The sequence below is a fragment of the Tachysurus fulvidraco genome, chromosome 11 (assembly GCF_022655615.1).
Source record: "Tachysurus fulvidraco isolate hzauxx_2018 chromosome 11, HZAU_PFXX_2.0, whole genome shotgun sequence".
NCBI lineage: Eukaryota > Metazoa > Chordata > Actinopteri > Siluriformes > Bagridae > Tachysurus > Tachysurus fulvidraco.
Window position 1 is genome coordinate 17,375,245 of NC_062528.1, and position 22,500 is coordinate 17,397,744.

The following is a 22,500-nucleotide window of genomic DNA, read 5'->3' on the forward strand; positions in this document are numbered from 1 at the left end:
CGCCATCATGTCGAACACGAAAGCTGAGATACAGCATTCTCGTTATGTTACTCACAAGTCTTTCAGCCGCAACTTAATATTAGTTCAGAATCAGGGGCATTGCTAGGTCTGGAAGGGATGATGTGCTTAGTCCTCTTAGACTATGACTCACGTAAAAATGACAACATATCTCATTGATTGAAATGATTTAATTTCACCAGAATTACAAACTTACAAGCTGACATTTAAATTATTACTAATAACTGTTTCAATGAACGGATGACGACTATTCAATGGCCGTATACTAACAACAGCGCCACCTGCTGAACCAGAATATGTACTGTTCTGTTTAACAGCTCAACACAAAAAGTTTTAAATGCACGTAAAGCGGAATGAACGTGTATAATAAACCCTACACGCAGGTGGGTTTCTTGTCCTAGTAAGTCTACTTGTGGTATAGAATATTTTCAGTGTTCAAAGTACCAGGGTCTTTTGACAGTACATGAGTGTCTTAAGACCCCCAAAGCCCCACCCTCTCAATGCCACTGGTTCATAATTATCCACACAAAAAACACAGTGGGATCCCTTTATTAGGAAAACAGATTTTTAAAAGAAGATTGAAAGAGCTGTCAGATACTCAATGCTGGTGATGTTGAAGTCACGTGACCGTACAGTCCTTTGTTTACTTTGGCTTCTTGATTCTCACTGTATTTAGGCCTAAAATCTGTGTTCATTTGTTCATTTCTTTAGTCACAGAAAAAAAAAACACTTTCTGGTTATATCCTACAAAAATCTCCAAACACTTATTGACCAGTTAACTGAAGTGATACTTCAGCTAGAAAGTCTCTTACAGCGAGTAGTTTAGCAGTTTGCTCACCTCAGACAGGGGTTAAGAATCTGGTAGCTTATCAGAACTGGCTGGAATTAAAGCAGTGGTACGTAACCTTGACAGCTTTTTGACAGAAAATGTCTTTAAAAAGCAACTCACAATGGAAATATATTTTCTATTCACTGTGCAGATTAAATTTATGGTAGCATACGGCGAGTCGATTTAAGACTCGTTGAATAAAATGTCTGCTGAGGACATAATTACGTGATGCAAATCTCTAAAATAAACTTGGATTAGATAGAAGAAGAAAAAAAGCTGCATTCTTTTTAAATTCCATTCAATTTTGGGTCTGTGATCAATTCTAGAGAGCCTACAGTAGCTAGTGTTTATTTATCTTTTTTTTTTTTTTGGCTCACTTTATTTTTTGCTTGCCAGCACTCTTGGGTGTATTCTTTAGGGGTCATTAGTCGATGCCTGTGGTTTAAACTGCTTTTAGAATATTAGACCTCAGGCTGGCATGTGACACTGTAAAAGCTACGAGCCAATAAACACCAAATCCAACCCAAACCAAACATGTCTGACTTCTCCGTCCCTGGAAAAGATCCAGTCGAGTTAACCCTCCCTCTGTACTCCTGACCTGATAATGGCACTTATTAAACCATTAAGAAATGTTACATACTGTAGCTTTAATTTCCTAACCTTAGAGTCATGCCATACATAAATCTTTTATGGTTCTGTTGCTTCTGAAGGTGAAGGTGACAAAGGGAGAAAAAAATCCTTAGCGATCACTGTTCAGCTTTTAATTAAAATTATAATGAGTAGAATGTTCCAATTAAACAAAAGAAAAGGATCGATATCTATTAAATGTTACATGATGGCGAGATGGAATGGTGCATTGTGGTTTTAAGCTTGGAGACCGAACATCTTTTAAAATTGATTAAGGCAAAGCGGCCGTGTGACCGCTTGAACTGCAGAAAGGCTGGAAAATGAAGTAAATTACTGCACATTTTAAGTAACATTTAAGTAAATGTTGATGGCTACACAATATATGGCCAGGTTTGTGGACACCTAACCATCAACCCAAATGAAGATCTTTTCCAAACAGTTGTACTAACAAGCTCAAACCATAAAACGTTGGTTTGTCAAGGTTGGAATGGACAAACCTGTGTCCTGCAAACAGCCCTGACCTCAAACCCACTGAAATTTGGGATGAACTGGAACACAGAATGGATGTTGTTATAAAACTGGGAATAAGATTCACAAATACAGACATATGGGTGTTATAGCCAGGTGCACACAAATTATTATTTATTTATTGTACATGTTTTCTGGTGTGTGAGGTTGTCTGGTCAAATATAAAGCAGATATCTGAAGGGATGTGGTAGCCAAGGCTTTAGAGGTGAGTTTGAATCCCTGGTCCACCAAACTGGGCCACTTCTGGGCCCCTGAACAAGGCCCTTAACCCTGTCTAAAACGAGATTAAAAAATAGTTTCATACATTAATTCACTTTTAGTAATTTCCTGATTAGTGGTTCATTTTCTAATGAATTTAATTATTTCTGTTTCCCAAAATAGGCTAATTAACACCACTGAGACCACTAACATAATAAAAAAATTCCTTATGCTTAAGACCATGCCCATTTTGGCTTTGCATGCACTCTAATGATATGTGTGTTAGAGCATGATACAGATAATTGCATTGCATTACTTCGTTAATAAATACATTTGTATGTTTCCCAGCAAAACTTTATAAAATCCTTCCACATATTATCAGCAAATAGTTTTTTTTTTTCATCTCTCTCTTTCCATGTCTTTGGGCATGAGTGAATCACCTCTTATGCAATTTTAAAGCTTCCAGCATCACCGGAGCAGTTTAAGAGCTTAGCATACTTACAATAAATGGAAAGGTTTAGTCTTTTTGATGGACAGTCTGGTCATCTCTGTTGTTGACCCACTGTACACCTTTCATAAACACCTGCTTATTAGTGTAAAACATTGTTCCTGTAACTGCTGCCAGAATATAAATATTTATGTCATACCTCTGCCTGTGTCGCTGCCCTTCAGCCGCTTGGCTATGCTTTACTTGTAGACTTAAACCATTGACTCGTAGATCTAATGACAATGTTTGCATTGTGTATTTGATGATGCTGACCTGCACAGCACCTAAAATCATCCATTACTTATCATAAGCATTCTATATATTATTATATATTACACTATTACATATCCATTCTGTACTGTGTTTCTATATTGCCTCGCTTAATGTGCTTCAGAATGAAATATGAATCAGTTGCGAGTGTGGTCTAGCATCATTTTTCACTTGCTAAATGCTGACTGTTGCTTGGTGTCAATCTCAGTCTCCACTGAAAAGCTCAGAGTTGTTGGATTAATTAGATCTAAGAGCATGAGCGAGAAGGGAGACGTTATTAAATAATGGCTGTGCTCCAATCCGTAGACTTGTCTTCCAAATACAGTACAGCGCTCAGCAAGAGTGTAAACCAAAGCACTCCAAATAGCATCGAGGCTGCCACTTTTTATATTTTGATTCAGTTCATCTGTAGGAATTGTAGAGCTTTTAACCACAAACATCATCAAAGAGCAAAGGCATGGGATGGTGATTTGGTACAAATCGACACTATATGTTAAAGGTAAATGTACTGTGTGTATTTGATCCGTTTCTGTTCATATTCTTTAGCACTTATCCTATAAAGGGTCACAGGTAGCCTGGGGTCTATCACCAGGGTCTTGTGACACAAGCAAGGGGATACTCTAGATCTTGTGCCAGTTCATCTCAGGGCACACACACACAGATACACACACACACACACACACACTCCCTTTCACATTCACATACTACAGAAAATTTAGTATGGGGGATCGTTGTTTCATTTCATTCATGTAATGCATCTATGTGTGGTAGAAATGTCAAGAAGAGCTTCTTGACTTGACTAGAGATGTTTACTGCTGAATACAAAAAAAAGTGTTAAAGATGTGGTAGTGGTCCACCAAGGTGCAACTGCTGGGCCCCTGAGCAAGGCCCTTGAACCTCTCACTCACTAATGTTCTACCGCTTATCCGAACTTCTCGGGTCATGGGGAGCCTGTGCCTCTCAGGCGTCATCAGGCATCGAGGCAGAATACACCCTGGACTCATTCACTCACACACTACGGACAATTTTCCAGAGATGCCAATCAACCTACCATGCACGTCTTTGGACCGGGGGAGGAAACCGGAGTACCCGGAGGAAACCCCCGAGGCACAGGGAGGACATGCAAACTCCACACACACAAGGCGGAGGCAGGAATCGAACCCCCAACCCTGGAGGTATGAGGCGAACGTGCTAACCACTAAGCCATCGTGCCCCGTGCCCTTGACCCTAAATTGTATAAAATATAAAAGTGAGATAAAATGTAAGTTACTCTAGATAAGGTTGTCAGCCAAATGCTGTAAATGTAAAAAATAAATAAATAATAATAATAACAGCAGCTCTGTCAGTAGTACTAACTTTAAACCAAGTAAGTCACCGGTTTTCAATAAATGCACTTGTGATATATTATCATTTCTAGTGTGACACACAGGGCCTTGTATGGTGAGATAGAGAGAGGTTGCTGAGGGAGCGACTGTTTATAGTATATCTATAATATGTGACAACTAATTTGTCTTGTAGATGGTCCATAACATTAAATATAACTGTGAAGGAATAATAAATTAATTAATAAAACAATTTAATAAGTTTGCAGTGTTCTAAGAAAAATGCTCAATAACACAAAAAACTCTGATGCCATCTGTTGATGTTTTAGTAATACAGTGCCTTCGTATTCTGGGTACACAGCTAAAGTAAAAAGTAAAGTATAGTACAATTCTAACATGATTATAACACTCTTGTCCAGTTTTTTAGAGTCCCATTATCAGTTAGTTTGACATATTGTAAGTGTGCAAAGTTTTCACCATGTATTTAGATAATAGGTAGCTAGCTAGCTAGCTAAGTAAGTAACTAGCTTATGTGCATGAGCACTTACTTCATTTGTAAAATGAAGGTGATTAAACATGACTTTAACACTCCTCTCCAATTCTAAAGAGTCCAATCTGACATATTGTAAGTTTTATTTTGTGATTTTATAATTGTGATTATTTTTAAGGTTGCCCTTTTTACATCTGGCAGGAGGACTGCCGATGAAAATTAGCACTTTTGAGCTAACACTTTGAGCTTAATTTACACACTTTGAGCTTAATTTTAATTATTGTAATGTTAATTAATGTACATTGTCCTCTCTTAAAGAAAGAAAGAAAGATAGAAAGAAAGTACATTTTTACAATGACACCTCCTCGCTTATCAAGATAATACGCAAGTAGCTAGCTAGCCGATTTGGAGGCATGCATTTTTTGCTTTTAAAATGAAGCTGATTAAACACCATTTCAACAGCTCTGTAAAATATCCCAGAGTCCACTCATCATTTACTTAGTCCTGTTTTATGTCTGGAAGCTTTCCACGATGACAGCTGCTCATTTATTTAAGTAGGAAATTAGCTAGTTAATTGAACCGGAAGCATGACCACTTGGTTTATTCCTAACATTTAGGTGAGCATTTCAACATCCCTGTCTTGTTTCCATGAGTCCGAGCATCATTTAGTGAACATCGGTGAAAGTTTTCCTAATTTTATCAGGACCTTGCCCCCTTTTTGCAGGTTTTTTGCTTACATGACCTACCCAACAAAAAGTAGTACAGCTCCCACATACTTTAACACACAGGGGTGAGCCTGCTCTCATTGGAAAGAAGAGATTCTCTAGTTTCAGAAACTAGAAACTAGTTTCAGATTGATTCTAGGCCTTACTGGCACAAAGTTACAGAGGCTAGAATGGAAGGTTTTGATTTCCGCCTGAGTTGTTTACCTGATAAACTGATTAATCTTATTTCTCTGGAACATGTTAGGGACCAAATAACAACTGAGGGTCATAGCCACATGTCTTGGCTTTCACCAAAAAAAATTCAAGTCAAAAGACCCAAAAATGGCTTCAATAAAAATATTTTTCTACGGACATGTCCGTCCGGTCATGTGATTCTTGTGTACTTGTTTACTGTATAACTTTGAATTAAAAGACTGCATGCTCAGTTTAAAAGGCCTAAAACACACAGAGCCTCTCTGTCTACAAGTCTGCTGTGAAAAAAGGCCTGTAACCTGACACCCTGAGCTGTGTGAGTGTGAAAAGGTCAAGGATTGCGCAATAAACCCATTGCGCAACTCTTTTGCGCAGAGTGAGGCTTCGGAGACGTGGCATGTTGCATACCGTTGGAATCGTCTCCTTATTGGCTAAAAAGCTGTAGAGGTCCCGGACCATTTCATTGCTATTGGAAGGAGTAATTGTCAGTCAAAGGCGGGTTCCCAAAAATTATGTCATGACCTCATTGGCTTCCCAGCCGTCTATCTCTGCAATACAAGCACCGATTGGCTCAAGTGAGGGCTTGTTTGATTCGTTAGGCCCTGGGCTATAAATATGACGCATCAGTGTAATTTGAAACCCCCAATGAGAAGTTAGAGCCGAAAAACAAGATGGTGGCGCACTACTGTTTCCAGTTTTCGGAACACAAACGGAATATTTGCGAGGCGACCAAAGCGTTTTGGATTAAAAGGCTTACAGATTCCAGTTCCTTGGACCTTTGGGGATTTTTGTGGAATATTTGCTTTGGAAAATATTACCCCAGTGAAGAAAGGGAAGCGTCTAAAGGTAAGGGAAAAACTGGTCTAGCGCCACCTAGGTCAGTTTTCTCTAAAATACTTTTCTAATAGTATGACGGCTATGAATCATATTATGCTTTGTGTGCGGGCTTAAAAAAATATTGAGAGTATAAATTTTACTAGAAAAATAAGTTTTTTCGTGTTTTTAGTGGATTTAATGCTTTAAAGCTGCAATGAGGCTTGTTTCTGGGTCATCCCCTAGTGGTCATTTTGTCTTCCGTGTCATTCATTGCATACATCCGATAACACACTCAAGTCATGGCTGCTTTTTTTATTTGAAATGGTTTTATTTAAATATAAATATGTGTACAAAGTTACAAGCAACAATAGCTCATTTTAGCAAGTAAAACCTCAATGCATAATTTTAAAAAAGAAAAAAAAACAAAAGATGTCTAAAAGAAACACAACCCCATGAATGGTGAAGAACTCAAACGTCCGGGGAGAAAAAAAAGTGAAGTAAAATAATATGCTGTGTTAAAATCAAATCATATTAGATATATATTTATAAGCATTCATAATAGAAATGTACTTTACAGTTGAGCAGCTTACACACTGTACATTAAGGCTTATATAAAGTAGAAAAATAAAGACAAGCGATGTGTTTTTTCGGCACAGTTCACTTTGTGAATTTACTTCTTTTTTTTTTTCTTCCCAAATGGAAATCACTCAGGCCCGAAGAAAAGAAATGGCAGTACGGGAACCCGATCATCGGGATTACCACGATCCAATGGCATTAGGTGCAGTAAAGCAATGTCTCACACAAGGAATGGACATGGAAAGATACGTTCACATAGACACGTCATCTGCATGCAACAGACAAGAGGAGAGGGCTCACCCCCCCGTATTTGTACACTCGTTTATCAGGAGCATTGTGTTCTACCTTTTTATCGTGTGTAAACATGGCGGAGATACTTGATTGTGTCATTTCAGATAGAACGGCTCATGCCGCACTTTCTTCGGAAAAGAATTCACAGTCGCTAAACCATTACTGCGCGACGATTTTCGCAGTTTCAGATTGCCACCAGCTTCTCGATACACCCGAGGCACCTTTTTATTTGCACCCCAAAATCAGTAACATGCCATTTTGGGATGCAAAATAAGCCTCTTGTGTCTGGGTTGCATATTCGTTAGGGCTTCATCTCTCTTTGTTCAGCTAATCAGAGCAAAATGCACCTCTTAATCTTCATTACATCATTTTGTTTCAGGAAGTCCTTATTTGCCTTCGTTCTCAGAAATACCCTAACAGTAGATTTCATAAAAAGAGAGGCATAATTTATCATTTCGACCATTTTGTCTCAGTTTATCTGTGAATTCCTGTTGTAGTTCAGTCAATGACACACAAAATGTGCTTACGATTCCTTCAGCATGCCAGCACGAGACTTTTTTTTTTTCTTCTTTTTGTTGTTTTTTTTTTTTTTTTGATTGTGGTCCAGCATAAGATCATTAGCTTCTCATTTACAAAAGTTAGTTCATTCGATTCCTATCACAGACCACTCGGAGACGCCGAAGCGTCCTGACGTGCCTGTCTCCATAATAAGTGAGATTAAAAAAGAATGGCATTCATTCACCAGAAGTTCAGCTAGTAAACAAAGCTAAACACGATTAAATTAGCTTAGACAATCCAGAGGACTCAGAAATGGGAGTTGTCCTGCAGTTCTCCTTACTCCGAAAGCTCAAGAAGGATAATCCGAATCTGACTCCCAATGCACATTTAAGATTAAGGGGAGAAGTCCTTCATGGATCAAACCTGGCACCATCTGCAATTTCTGGTGCTCACACGTGAGTCTGCATGCGCTGCTGGGACGGCCGTCCGTAGTCTGACTGCTGCGAGGAAGCGTAGGAGAAGCGGGACGTCCCGGACACCTTACTGGCCTGATCTGATTGCTCAAAAGTGTCCACTTTGTCGTAGGAGGTGGGTTTTACGTAGCTGGTGAAGGCGCGGCCGTAGGTGTTGGGCATGTACAGTGGGTCCTGTGGGTACATTGTGGGAGTTGTTTGCTGTTGTGGCTGTGGTTGTTGTTGTTGTTGTTGTTGTTGCTGCTGTTGTTGGGGTTGCTGCTCATAGGTGGTGCGGGTGGCTGGGGTGGTGGCGTAGCGGTTGGAGAAGTCATAGACACGTGGCTGGGTGGTGCTCTGGCTGTACAGTGGGCCTGGAGACGGAAGCTGGCACGGCGTGTACACGGGACGCGAGGTCGGGACAAACTCGGAAAAGCCGGTGCGTGCAACATGGCGGTCGTCATGACCACGAACATTGTAGTAGCCGTTCGTGGGGTCCTGGGTGGAGAGAAAAGAAAGTGAATTAAGCCTTTATTCTGTCACATACACATTATAGCACAGTGAAATTCTTTCTTCACACATCTTAACTTTGGAGGTTGGGATCAGAGCGCAGGGTCGGTCATAATACAGCACCTCTGGAGCAGTGAGGGTTAAGGGCCTTCCTCAAGGGCCCAACAGTGTCAGTTTGGAAGGGCTGGGACTTGAACCCACACCTTCTGATCAACAATACAGAGCTTTAACCCCTTCAGCCTCCACTGCCCCATTTAGCATTGAAATTTTAAAAAATCTCGAATGTAGTATATTATGCTTGAATATATTATACATCTTACATTTTAGTAGCAGATGCAGTATTTGAGTGGTAAGTAGTCTGATGGGCTTGTGAAACAGGACATATGGGACTTTGTGCCAGCAAAGTGCTAGTAAAAGCAGGTGGTGAGTTATACGGGAAGGTTTCTGGGATTATTGTGACTTTTTCTGTGGAAAACTAATTGCTAATTGACGAAATCGCAAGCACAGGATTTTTACGTTTTTAGTCCCTTCAGGAGGTTTTTTTGTAATTGTTGTGGCCAAGAATGCTTGATTTAGCAAAAACTGTTAAAATTGCAAGTACAGGATTCTTCTTTAAAACCCCTAACAGTGACGACACGTATAATGGCTTTCTATGCTGTGGCTTTTCTAGGAAAAATTGCTTGATTTTTGTGTTCACTTCCGAGGTCCCAAAAATCACCTCTTCTTAAAATCCTAGAAGGTCTTCTGATAAAACACCCGAGGTCTTCCTGGTATTAGTTACTAATCACCATCGAAGATGTATGATGTGGCCTGATGCCAAGCACAATTACTGTTAACACCCTGTTCTCTGTCAGAGTTACTGTTATAGACAAATTAATCAGCACATCCTGACGAATCAGAATCGAGAATCTTTCTCCACTTCGGTGCATGTGGAGGGCTGGGTGAGAAATGATGATCCTTTATAGCCTGAGATTTGAGTTCGTCTGTTAATAAATGGGCATAAAATGTTGAGATTAGCATTTCCCTGGTTATTTATTTCATTTTGATGAGCATGTCTGCTGTGCCGGGAATCGTCTAGCACTCGGATATGATCTGGTCAGCGGTGGTCCTGTGGTGATCCTGCCATCCGTTGATGGACAGTCCAATTGGGTGTAAGTTGTGTACTTCTAGAAGTTGTAGAGTAGTGCACATTACAACAGCAATGATCCTCAATCAGATGACTGTTAACATCGACGCTCGTGCAATTTCGGAACCCCACGGAGCGAGTATATTAGATTCTGAAAGATCTCTGAATAATAAAATAATAAAATATCATCTGGTTTTGCCTCCTACAGCTTCAGAAGCACTTTTGCTCTTTTGTGCGGTGTCCTGTTTCTAAAGAAAAGTATAAAATCTTGTATCAGACTGTGTGTATCAGTGGAAGTGAATGTTTCCATCCTCCTTGCTTGTGTAGGTGTGTTTTGTCGACTCGCATCACCGAACACGCCGATGCGATGCAGATGTACAAGAACCAATACGTTTGGCACCCGTGTAGTCAGCCGTGTTGCTAATAAACGTGTTTAGAAGAAACTTACCTTAATATCTGATCTTTCGTCATCTTCTTCTTCAAGAAGATCGCTGTGCTCGGTGCGTGATGTCCCGGGAGACTCGCTGCTGTTGGGAGCCTGATGGAAATCAAACACACACACACACACACACACAGGTTGGTTACACACTGCTATACACACGTAGAAACACACAAACGCCCTTCTGCAAGCCAGCTGAGCTCTCATTAGGATGCTCATACTGTGAGTGTGCCCAAGCATAAAGTCTTCAAACAGCTTAAATGCTTAAAAATACCACATTAGGTTCAAGATTGTGTAATACTTCCATGAGCTTGGAGTATTTTCCTTCTAGCACAGACAGAACCCGAGGAACATCTTTAATATTTTCAAGACAACCAACTATTTTGTTGTATGCAATTATATGTAAATCTATAATGCACATGTTATTGATGTTCTTGATGCTCACCATGGGTTCCTTCACGTCCTCCTCGTCATCGTTCCCACGGGTTGCGTTGTGGTCGCTGTGCACGATCTGCACACGGATGTCACTCTTGGATAGACGTGTCCCTTTTTTTCCTATAAGAGAGAGATATGAGATTATGCAAAATTTGATTTCTTTGTCGTTGGACACAAATCTAACTCCTGACCCATGTCCTCACCTTTAGCAGCGTGGCGGCAGCAGATGGAAGCCAAGGTGATGACGCAAACTATGAAAACACATCCTCCTCCAACAGACGACCCGATGATGATGAGCAAGGGCAGTGCTTCTGTAACAGAATAAGAAAGACGGAGTCAATCATAAGCTCACGCTCAGAGGAACACGTACGCTGACTGACAGCTGGGTCAGCGCGCAAAGCCCACTCTGTTTGTCAGAACTGCAAAGTCAGTTTATTTCACCAGCTCACCCTTTTAAATCTTAATTGATTTTTACACTGGGTCTCGTTTCTCTAATGCCAAATCAGCCTTGAGATGTTGGAAAATGTTAAGAATGATTGCGTTTCATTACAGATGCGTGGATTCGACCTCTAGCGAGCCTTTGCCGTATTCTCCGGAGGATCTGGTAGCGAACTGGCCAGTACGCTTCAAAACAGTCTGTCTTCCTGTCACTGCTCATAGATGTGCGTATAGAAATTCATCCAGCGTGGCGTTCCCGAGCCTGGAGAATTTTCTTTAATCTCAGCTGGAAGGGGCCTAACCAGGCCTGACGCGTGCTGAGATGCCTGACGCTAATCTAATTAGAGATTGCAGGAGATATAGCGTCGCTTGCTGTATTTCTCCTGAGACACACTTCTTCTGCCTTGATGTAAATTGCAGCCGAGGATCTCGTTCCCACTGTCTCTCACGACTGACTACTATACGCTCAGCCTTATTTAAACAAACTCAGGCCCCCGGTGTAGGAGGAGCAGCGAGCCGAGGCCCAGCCGTACGGTACGCGGGGACACCCAGCGGCCCCCGAATCAAATTAATCTAGGCTCAAAATCTATATCTGTGTTATGGGGCAGATGTATTCATTAAGCACTCCATCTCCTGATTAAATGATATTGATTTGCCCGAGAATAATTAAGATAAGCGCACTACTAGAGGGCTTTTTTTTGTGGATCTGTTGGTGTAGAGCTGACTCTGGAGAAAGGGCTGTCACGAAACAGCCAGGATAAAAGGTAAAGAAAAGAAGCCTCATGGAGCTGGTCATAATAAATGAAACCATTACATTAGCCCAATACACTTGTGTAGCCATCTGATCACAATGTTTGGCTCTTCTTCCACTACTGAATGTCAGAATAATATGGCAGGAGTGGCATACGATTTTAATTCATTTACACACGCACACACACACACACACGCACACACACACACACACACACACACACTTTTGTCTTAGTAGCTTTATGAAGCCCTTCCCCTGACATCAGTATTAACAAAACTAACCTCTATAACTAAAAGGAAACATTTTTTATTTTATTTCTTAGGTTTTAAAATAAAAGCTGCAGTTTCCCTAGCTAGTTCTAGTAGAATGTGCCATTTTAAAACCTCATACAAGCTCATTTGCAGCATTATGCAGTGATTTGTTGACCTGGAAATTTCTCTTTTTTTTTTTTTTTTTTTTTTTTAATATTTTCTTTTTTCCTTTCCCTTTCCTTTCTTGTTTTTTTCCTTTCCTTTTTTGTTTCCTTTCCTTTTTCCTTACCTTTCCTTTCCTTTTTCCATTCCTTTCCTTTTTTGTTTCCTTTTCTTTCCTTTTTCCTTACCTTTCCTTTCCTTTTTCCATTCCTTTCCTTTTTCTTTCCTTTTTTGTTTCCTTTTCTTTCCTTTTTCCTTACCTTTCCTTTCCTTTTTCCATTCCTTTCCTTTTTCTTTCCTTTTTTGTTTCCTTTTCTTTCCTTTTTCCTTACCTTTCCTTTCCTTTTTCCATTCCTTTCCTTTTTCTTTCCTTTTTTGTTTCCTTTTCTTTCCTTTTTCCTTACCTTTCCTTTTTCCATTCCTTTCCTTTTTCTTTCCTTTTTCCTTACCTTTCCTTTCCTTTTTCCTTTCCGTTCCTTTCCTTTCCTGCTCATCTGGTAGTATATTACTGTATCTCAGGGGAGCTTTTCCTCACTGCTGCTCTTTACACCACATCTGGATTTCTATGAAACTACCTTGTGACGGTGTCACTTGTTAAAAGCGCTAGACAAATCTTCGTTTTTTCCGTTCATTCTGCATGAAAGCAACATCCGCAGGGGCTACGTACACACCGGGAGCTGTCTTTCTGCTACAGCGTTCACTTTCCTGATTAACGTGATCAGGATGCGTTCAAAGCTCAGCCTCAGGTTAAAAGCCCATGTTAAAGATCTTTGCGTCATTTTATCTGCTCTCATCATCTCTGCTCTCTTTTAGCACAAGATCAAACACAATCCTGTCTCAGGGACTAACGAGTATGTCAGAATATTCCCACCTAAGGTTTCCCATGTTCTTAACACCTTTTATTACAAATATGCAAGCTGAAGTTTAGTATAATGTCTTAAAACTTTGCATCTGTTCATCCTAATTTCTTTCTCCTGTTCTTCAAGAAGAAATATGTTTGAGTTTAAACTTTTTTCCGATGCTTAAGGTTTTACTATAATGTTCTGGAAGCATTTGTACATCTTCGCTTTTATTAATTAGCAACTATTGATGAAGATGCATAAAAGGTTTGCAAATAAAACACACAATAAAAAGAGGCCCATGTCCTTCTTTTCTCCCCAAGTGCACCCTGGGCATCACACCACCTTGTTTTGCTTTTACAAAGCTATCGTTATGTTCTTCCTGTTTAACCCGATAACGAGTCAATCACAACCTTACAGCTATCAGAAGATTACTGCCTGGGGTTTCTCTTTACGTGCGCCTTCGCCTTCTACTTTCTTCCAGACTTTTATTACAAATGAGCAAAGCTGAATCCTAAAACTTTTCGTCCTCGTTTGCCCCTTTAAGCAGAGCAGAAAGTGAAATAAAGATTAAAAAAAAAAGGTCTGGATTAAAGTAACCCAGAATGTTTTAATAAGTCTTTTTAAATATCCAAAACAATAAATATATTTCTATTTACTTCAATGGTTTAAAAGCATCTCTGCACCTTCACACTTATAATTAATTCGAGGATTAATGAATATGCATGAGGATTCACATTTTAACACCCCCCCCAAATTCCCTCCCCGTGGCCCTGACCGCATTCCCGCCTCCCGCTATGATTAAACAATGCTCAGTTTAAAAACCTGTCACAAGACCCACCACGTCCTTTTCTATTTCAGCCCAAGATCAAACTAAATCCTGTCTCGCGTACTTAACACGATGTCAGAATATCACCACCTATGGTTTCAGAATTTCCTTTTTATTCTCTCTCTCTTACTTCCCTTCCACTTCTTTATGTCGTTTTATGACAAAATGAGCGAAGCCAAACTTCGGTTTAAAAGCAAGTCTTAAAGTCTTTGCATCTTTTAATCCTCGTTTTCTTACTTTTCTTAAAAAACAGAACAGAATGTGAAATAAAGATCAAAACGGCCTGTTTGAAAGTAACCCTGGACAAGTTTGAAATATAAATGAGACACTTTCGAACATCTAAGAAACTACAAAAGAAATGGCTTCTATTTTCACATATATAATTAAAGCAAGAATATATGAAAATGCATTAGTATGCATATATATATATCCGAGGTAGTTCGGATAAAGCGGTAGAAAATGAGTGAGAGTGTGTGTGTGTGTGTGTGTGTGTGTGTATATATGTGTATATATATATATATATATAAAAACACCCCCATCTTGCTAACACGTCACTGCTATCGATTTAGCAGATCCTTTCCTTATTTAGCACAAGAAAAAGTGCAACCCTGATTAAAGTCATCCTGTTCTCATCTCGTCCATTCCCGAGTTTCTTCCCTCACCTTGTTCTTTGAGCGTGACGAGCACTGTGCCAGTTCCGAAGCGGTTCCATGCAGTGCAGTTGTATCTCAGCTGGAAATCTTGAGCCAGCGTCTCAGACAGGATAAGTGAGGACAGGACGCCACGGTCGCTGTTCACCGTCTGCACCGAGAAACGGCCTGAGGAACCAGAGGACAAGCTCGTGTCCCCGAACGTCCACACCTGAGGACAGACGGCACATAAAGTCAGACTTGCCCTTCTGTACGTGAACAATAAAGTCAAGGTTAATGAGTTAATTAGCTGGAGTTATTTAACAGCTTTTGCTTATTATTTGGCTCTCTGCTCTAGGCTAAATATCTAACACATAAAACTGGACTTTAGTGTCGTTTCAGCTCGGTTTCGTTGTCCGTATTTATAGATAGCGCTGTCATACCATGTCAAAAACCACACAAGCAAGTTTGTTTGCGTTACTGAACAACTTGTGAGTGTGAGTTATTTTATTATTTTTTTATTTTTTGGAAATATGGAACTCATATTCCGTACAATACTTAAAAAAAAAAAGCTCACATTAGACATGTCCTGCCTGCCTGATTGAATGCTTTCAAGGAAAAGAGGAAACTGTGTACATTACATTTTATTGTATTTTTTTTGGCCAAAGAGACAGGAAGCTCTTTTTTTTTTCCTCCTGAAGATTAAGTGGTGAGATTCTCTCTCTCTCTCTCTCTCTCTCTCTCTCTCTCTCTCTCTCTCTCTCTCTATTTCTCCGTTTTATACTCAACTGCTCAGGCCATCAGTCCTTGGCCTGTATTTCTCCTTTCACCCTGAGTTTGATTCTCTTTGTTGATCTTCTCATTCTTTTCCTTGCTGTATCTGTTTATACATCCATCATTCCTCCTCTTGCTGCTCATGTTTCCTCTCTCTGTCTTACTCTATCTGACTCTAATTATCCTGCAATGGCAGAAGGTGAGGTACAGAAGTGACCTCCTCGTCCAGCCGCATCCGACTGCGTCTGTGTGTTTGTGTGTGCGTATGTGTGGGATTATAATGCACAAAATTGAATCAGACAGCGAGAGAAAGAACACAGACGAATTTTGCTTTAGATGTTGATAGGAGGTTGAATCCTGCCATGTGATATCCACATGGCACACACACACACACACACACACATACACACACCTCACGCCTACACTCACACATAGGAAGAAAAATTAAATAGACACCGCATGGAACTATAGCATGTCAAGGATGTGTAAATGTAAGATACCTAACAAGCATGCAGACACTCACACACACATACGTGCACACACGTGCACACACACACACACACCAGGAGAAGAACTCACTATTTTGTCAGGCGGAGGGCTGCTGCCCACCAGACACTCCAGCTTTCCTTTGGCGTGTTTGACAGCCTGCTGCGTAGCCTCAGCCGTGATGATGGGTGGACCTGCAGAGATGGAGGGAGAGAGATGGAGAGAGAGAGAGAAAAAGTTTTTACAAGTTTAAGAGATAACACACAACCACAGAAAATGTGTACACGTGTAGAGTATATGGTGTTTATATGTAGGAAAATATGAACCTCTCTATAAAGTTCCTACAGATGAAAATGGGCCTCTTTAACTCTTATCTGCAAGGTTTTTACAGCCAAATCTCATCTCCAGAATTTTTGGCACCCTTCATGACAAATGAGAAAAATCGTTAGAAATGAATGATATTGCTAACGATTTTTCTCATTTGTCATAAAGGGTGCCAAAAATTCTGGAGAGGAGTTATCTGATAAACATCCCACTGTATAGCTTCACCCTTTTGTTTTCTAAAGCTTCACCAAACTGTGGTGTGTCTGTTCACAGGTCAACGTTCTCCTAGAATTTGATGTGAAGCCAAATCAACTGCTACCAGAAGTAAACACATCTTTCACACTTCTTTCTGCTTCAGTGAGCTTGCTTTCCCACTGGGTGAATTTTATCACTATACGATCTGACCTCTGAAAAACTGAAGTGCAGTTTTCAGGTTGCTTGAAAATTACCATAGCAACTGGTCAAAAACTTGTAAATGTTACACCTCTACAGCTGTAGCTATTGACGACTCTGCTATCCCCTGGCTAATCTGTGAGCTTATTTCATTTCTAAGAAAGTGGCTTTGAATGCAATTACAAACCGCATGCTTTTGTGTGTGTGTGTGTGTGTGTTTGAGGTGAAAAGGGGGCTGGCAGGGGGCATAAGTGTATGTCTGAAGTGGCAGATGTTAAATAATGAGTTTGAAAGACTTTACAAGACTGAAATAGCGGGTAAAGAAAATGGGCGTTTCTGACGTCCATGTTCATTTGTACTCTTGAAATAACTTTAATGAGCGGTTCGAGGGCTGATAGATGGACAGAATGGGAGAGACTCTACCGTTTACAGTGAGTGTGACGTCTCTCTCGGCCACGCCGATCCTCGGTACGATGGCTTTGCAGGTGTACGTCCCGGAGTCTTCCTGAGTCACGGCCTTGAGGTGGAGTGTGTTGCTGTTGCTGAGCACCTGCCATTCAGAAAGAGCTGCCATTAGCACTGGGCTGAGAATAGATTACAACCCTCAAGCATTATTACTCTTTATGGAACATGGGATATGGCCAGCTTCTTTGGAAAAGACACATGCCACGCCTACTTCATGTGGACCAACAGGTGTTTAGGCCACACCTACTTCATGTGGCCTTAAAGACACAGAGGCCACACCTACTTCATGTGGACTGACAGGTGTTTAGGTCATGCATACTTAATGTGGCCTTACAGAAACAGAGGCCACACCTACTTCGTGTGGCCTTACAGACACACAAGCCACGCCTACTTCATGTGAACTAACAGGTGTTTAGGCCACACCTACTTCATGTGGACTAACGGGTGTTTAGGCCACGCATACTTCATGTGGCCTTAAAGATACAGAGGCCACACCTACTTCATGTGGACTAACAGGTGTTTAGGCCACGCCTACTTAACGTGGCCTCACAGACACAGAGGCCAAGCCTACTTCATGTGGACTGGCAGCCGTTGAGGCCACACCAACTTCATGTGGACCGACAGGTGTTTAGGCCACGCCTACTTAATGTGGCCTTACAGACACAGAGGCCACACCTACATCGTGTGGACTGGCAGGTGCCTAAGCCACACCTTCTTGTTGACGTGCAGGCACAGAGGCCACGCCTACTCATTATGGACTGGCAGTTGCCATCTCAATGTCTCCTGAGCAAATTATTTATTCAGCTAAATCTGGGCCAAATCTGCAGCTATAAATCTAAAATAGCTCTCAATGCTATTGTCTAATATTGTTATAATTATCTACATGCAAAATTCCTCCATTTGGACACTCGTTGCATGAACATTTTTATCCCAACATCATTATTTCCGTCGGATGTGCGCGATCCAATTCAGAAAACAAATAGCCTGCTGTTTATTTCAGTGAGCAGCGCAGCCCTGCGAGGCAATCGTCGCCATAATCGTCTCCTCACTCTGGAGCTGCTAATACCGAGGGGAGAGCTGTGACTGGAGCTGTAATTTCGCCTGCCGCCGTCTTAATTACAGTCTAAAGCGTGCCGGCCTCAGTCCTTGGAGCCGGCACACTTCTAATTAAAGCTAGCTACGTTTTTCCAGATTAGGCTCGGTTGCTAGCGGGCGCCCTCTCTCACCAGGTGTTCTGGCCTCCAGTGTGTGAGCATCACACTCCATGCTACCTTGTTAAACCCCATCATTCGTTAACCCCCCCCCCCCCCCATCTCATCCCTGCCCAACCCGGCTGCACTCTGATTAATCCGTTTAATACTCCCCTTGATTTTTCACTCACAGACACTCATCGAATTAGCCAATTAATCCGGATCTAGTGGCGATGAACCAAACACACCCGAGGATGAGATGATCCATCCCTGCACTTGTACGGGACAGAAAGATAGAGGAGGTGTTGCACCGAAATTAGCCGAGCGCTACACTGCAGCCTCTTTGCCCCCACCGCACCTCCCTTTCTTGCTTTTGTTCCTTGGTTGCTTTCTCGAGCTCTTTGCAAAATCTTATTAACCGGCATAAGTTGTTCCCTGGAGATATTTGGCTGATGTGTGATGCGCAGGCTCTACAGCATTCTCAAAATACCAGTGCTGGCTGACGATCAGCGAGTGCTCTTCTAAAGACTTCGCTCTCGTGTGCGTGGATAAAGCCCAAGATAGCAGCGATTTGCTACACGCTCTCTTATGAAACTCATCACCCCATTTTGATGGGGATCAGCTGCTATTAGCTTAGTGTTTTCTTCTCAGGCTTCTCATCACGAATCGATAAAGACTGTCATCGCAGCCCTGTTATTACTCATCAAACAGATGTATGCCGTTTCTGTGTTAAAAGACCGAGTGATCAACAGGTCTCCAAATTTTTCTGACGAATGGAGGATAAGATTTGAAAATACACATGACGGAGGTATTATTACCACACTGGATCCCTGTTTGGTCCACGCCAGGGTGAGTGGAGGGTTGCCAGTCCAGGCGCAGGTGAACGCCGCATCCATGCCTGTGTCCACTGTCTGTGGTTTAGGCTCCGATAAAAGCCTGGGACCGACTACAGAAAACACAAGACAGAGAGTTGCATTTAAAAACACACACACAAACACACACACAATACATTATAGCACAAAGCACATGTCCCTAATGACAGCATCTCCTGAGAACACTGCAATCTGCCTGGACTCACATGTGCAGTTAGTGATGCCTGTGCATCATTAAAGCCAAAGTCTGTTCTATTCAAGCTTCATTGCACAACCTTGACACATCACCGGTGCCAATAGCTACATAATTTAGCTTTCAAATCAAGGATGTCGAGGACAATAGAAATGGGAAACAGTTTTATTAAAAGGAATATTTGATTTAGAAAATGACATTTGCACAAATCTTTCTTGTTAACCGAGACATGTTTAGCATCTCGAGACATTTGCTGTGTGTGCACGTACACTGCACGTCCACCAGTGTGCTGACGTTTGTGCTCCCCACAGAGTTGGACACCTCGCAGGACACAGGGTCTGTGAAATATGAGTAGTCCACTGTCACCTCCAGACTGTCCCCTTTGGCCTCAGGGATGGGGATGCCACCTTTACACCACCTACAGTATTGAAGCAGAGACAGAGGACGACTTGAAATAAAATACATTCTATTCCTAAACACAAAGATGAGCCTGGAACTGTCTGTCACCATGTGTTTTTTTTTTCTCACAGATGGTTATTTTTATTATTAACTGACCTTCATTATTAATTCTAACGAGCAAACCAAAGGTAAACCATATTATACTGACCTTCAGTGGTGAAATTGCACATTAACAATAATCCAAACCCTCTCTCCATTTTTATTCCAGTTACATTTACGGCATTTAGCAGACACCCTTATCCAGAGTGACTTACAACTGAGCAACTGAGGGTTAAGGGCCTTGCTCAGGGGCCCAGCAGTGGCAGCTTGGTGGACCTGGGGTTCGAACCCATGACCTTCCGATCAGTAGCCAAAATCCTTAACCACTGAGCTACCACATCCAGTTCTGCTCTTATATGACTCTGATATTAGGCACCATGTCTATTTATTTATTTATTTGTTTGTTTGTTTGTTTTGTTTACCTGTAGCCAGTGATCTCTGGGCTGGCAGAAGCTGAGCAGAGGAACAGCACTTTGGCTCCTTCCATTACAGTCTGAGGCTGAACGGACAGAGTGACAGACGGGGGATCTACGATGCAACGACTTTATGTTAAAAACGATTTTAAATGCAACGCGTTTATATATTTCTTTTGCGGGATTCGATAGAGCACATACGTTGAACGTTGATGGTTATGGAAGTCTGGCGTCCACCCGGGGCTGCTGGGTTTAGAACCCTGCAGGTGTACGTCCGCCCCGAATCACGGTCATCGGGCACCAGAGGCAGAAGGCTGACCGCCGTCTCCCTTTTCCCATCCTCCATCAGTGACTGAAAGGAAAGCAGAGGTGATAAACAGTCAGTATAGAGCTACAGATTCCTCTACAAAGGGGCGTGGCCTCGGTCACGGTGACAGTTGCATGATAATGGGACTCTTGGAGTCTTTTTCGTGAGGCTTTATTTTTTCTCGATAAAAAACTGGATGCCTTTCAGTTGTATAATATTGACCCATCGTCTGCTGTGAGTGTATTTTCTCTCTCTCTCTACTTTGTACCAGCTTGCTGAGCCTGTATAGCGAGAGCGACACACCCCACTACCACTGTCTTTACATCGCTCTTCATACATGAAAGATTCAAAGATATCCCACATCCCATTTATCATTCCAGACATTCCACTCTCTCGTCTATCAGGCTTTAATGCCATCTCCATGAAGCCGTGAGTGCGCTCTGCAGTGTTGAGCCGGGATTAGAGCTGGCTTTCCCTCAGCGTGGCAGGTGGACTGGTGTGTTTAATGATGCCATTTTGCTGTGTGCACATTTTTTCCCGCCGAGCCCTCGATCAGCTCTTCCTGCTCCTCATCATCTCTTAAATCTGCTTATTGCGCTCTGCCCGATCGATTCGGCTAAGTGGGGAGAGGAGTGCGAGTTTTGGCAGGGGGCAGCTTTCTGGGTGTGGTGTTAAGACAGTGCAGAGGAATTCTGGGAAATCAGGAGGAGGGGGGTGCGGGGGCATTATGGGAAGCTGGGGGCTGCAAATCGATGCATGAGCCCACTCTCTGGCAGACACACCTCTGGCTCACTCGGAGCATTTTTACACTAGATTGAATCGCGACGCTGCTTGTCAACACCCTTTCACACCATCCCCCAGTCCCTTATGCATTTTTCCTCCCTCACCTCCTGCTTGCTCTTCTCCTCCTTTGCTTTTCTTTGTCTTTGTTTGTCTCTCTTTCTCCCTCTGTCACTCATCCCTCACTCTGGAGCTCTTTTAAACAAGCCTCTTTTGCCTTTATTCACCTTCTATCTCTTCTCCTGCTGTTGCATCTGTCTCTTTTATCTTCTCTCTCTTTCTCTCTCTCTCTCACTTCTCTACTTCCCTGCAGCTCCCGCCCTCTTAAGCGTGCAGTTTAGTGTCGTTTAGCGTGGTCAGAGAGCATGACAAATGTGACACTTTCATGCCTGTTCATGCTCCGCTGAGTTCTCCATTGTGTTTCGGCATTGTCTACGCCGAATTCGCCCTCTCTCGCTCGCTTGCTCTTTCTCTCTGTCTCTTTTGCTTGCCTTCTCCCCCTCCCTTTTTCTTGCACTCTCTCTTGCTCGGTGCAGAAACTCTGCTGTATCGGACACTTATGCCTGTCTGCGCTTCAACATGCTCCATTTATGCTGGAGTGCCAGAACATCGGAGGGTGTGTGTGTGTGTGTGAGACAGAAGGATATTTATAAAGAATAAAAGGGATGAAACAGGAGTGGGGGAAGGGCAAAGGAGTACGGATAGAGCGAAGATGGAGGAAAGATAGAGCGAGGGCATCCGAATGAGACCTGGAAGCAAAAAAAGACTAAAACTAAAAGTGGTGGAAATGCCTTACGCAGAATGCAGCAGTAAGAACATGGCGAAAAAGGAATATTTGATCTTAGGGCTTAAAACAGCTGAGGAGAAAGAGCCAAGTCGTGACAGTGTGCACACTCACCTTCGAATAGATCGCAGTGTGCATGACCTCACCATCCCTGTACCAGGTGATCTCAGCTGCAGGCTTGGCTCCGGATGCCCGGCATGTCAGGTTATGGGGAGTGTGGGCTTTCAGACGCACCACAGGCCCTCCCTCTACGACAGGGTCCGAAGGTGGCACTGCAAGAAAACAACATCATC

At 42.1% G+C, this 22,500-nt stretch overlaps 1 protein-coding gene across 1 annotated transcript in view; it reads right to left on the reverse strand.

Annotated features, from left to right (window-relative positions):
• Positions 1-7,938: 7,938 nt before the first annotated feature.
• Positions 7,939-22,500, reverse strand: part of kirrel3l (kirre like nephrin family adhesion molecule 3, like) — a 45,041-nt gene continuing 30,479 nt past the window's right edge. Inside the window, exons 4-15 of the mRNA XM_027147715.2 lie at positions 22,322-22,479; positions 20,538-20,688; positions 20,346-20,451; positions 19,695-19,843; positions 19,179-19,306; positions 17,129-17,255; positions 16,082-16,182; positions 14,762-14,960; positions 11,033-11,140; positions 10,840-10,949; positions 10,404-10,493; positions 7,939-8,817 (exon numbers count right to left, since the gene is read on the reverse strand). Coding sequence (XP_027003516.2) covers positions 8,317-8,817; positions 10,404-10,493; positions 10,840-10,949; positions 11,033-11,140; positions 14,762-14,960; positions 16,082-16,182; positions 17,129-17,255; positions 19,179-19,306; positions 19,695-19,843; positions 20,346-20,451; positions 20,538-20,688; positions 22,322-22,479 — 1,928 coding nt within the window. The 3' untranslated portion in view covers positions 7,939-8,316. The remainder of the gene's footprint in view (positions 8,818-10,403; positions 10,494-10,839; positions 10,950-11,032; positions 11,141-14,761; positions 14,961-16,081; positions 16,183-17,128; positions 17,256-19,178; positions 19,307-19,694; positions 19,844-20,345; positions 20,452-20,537; positions 20,689-22,321; positions 22,480-22,500) is intronic.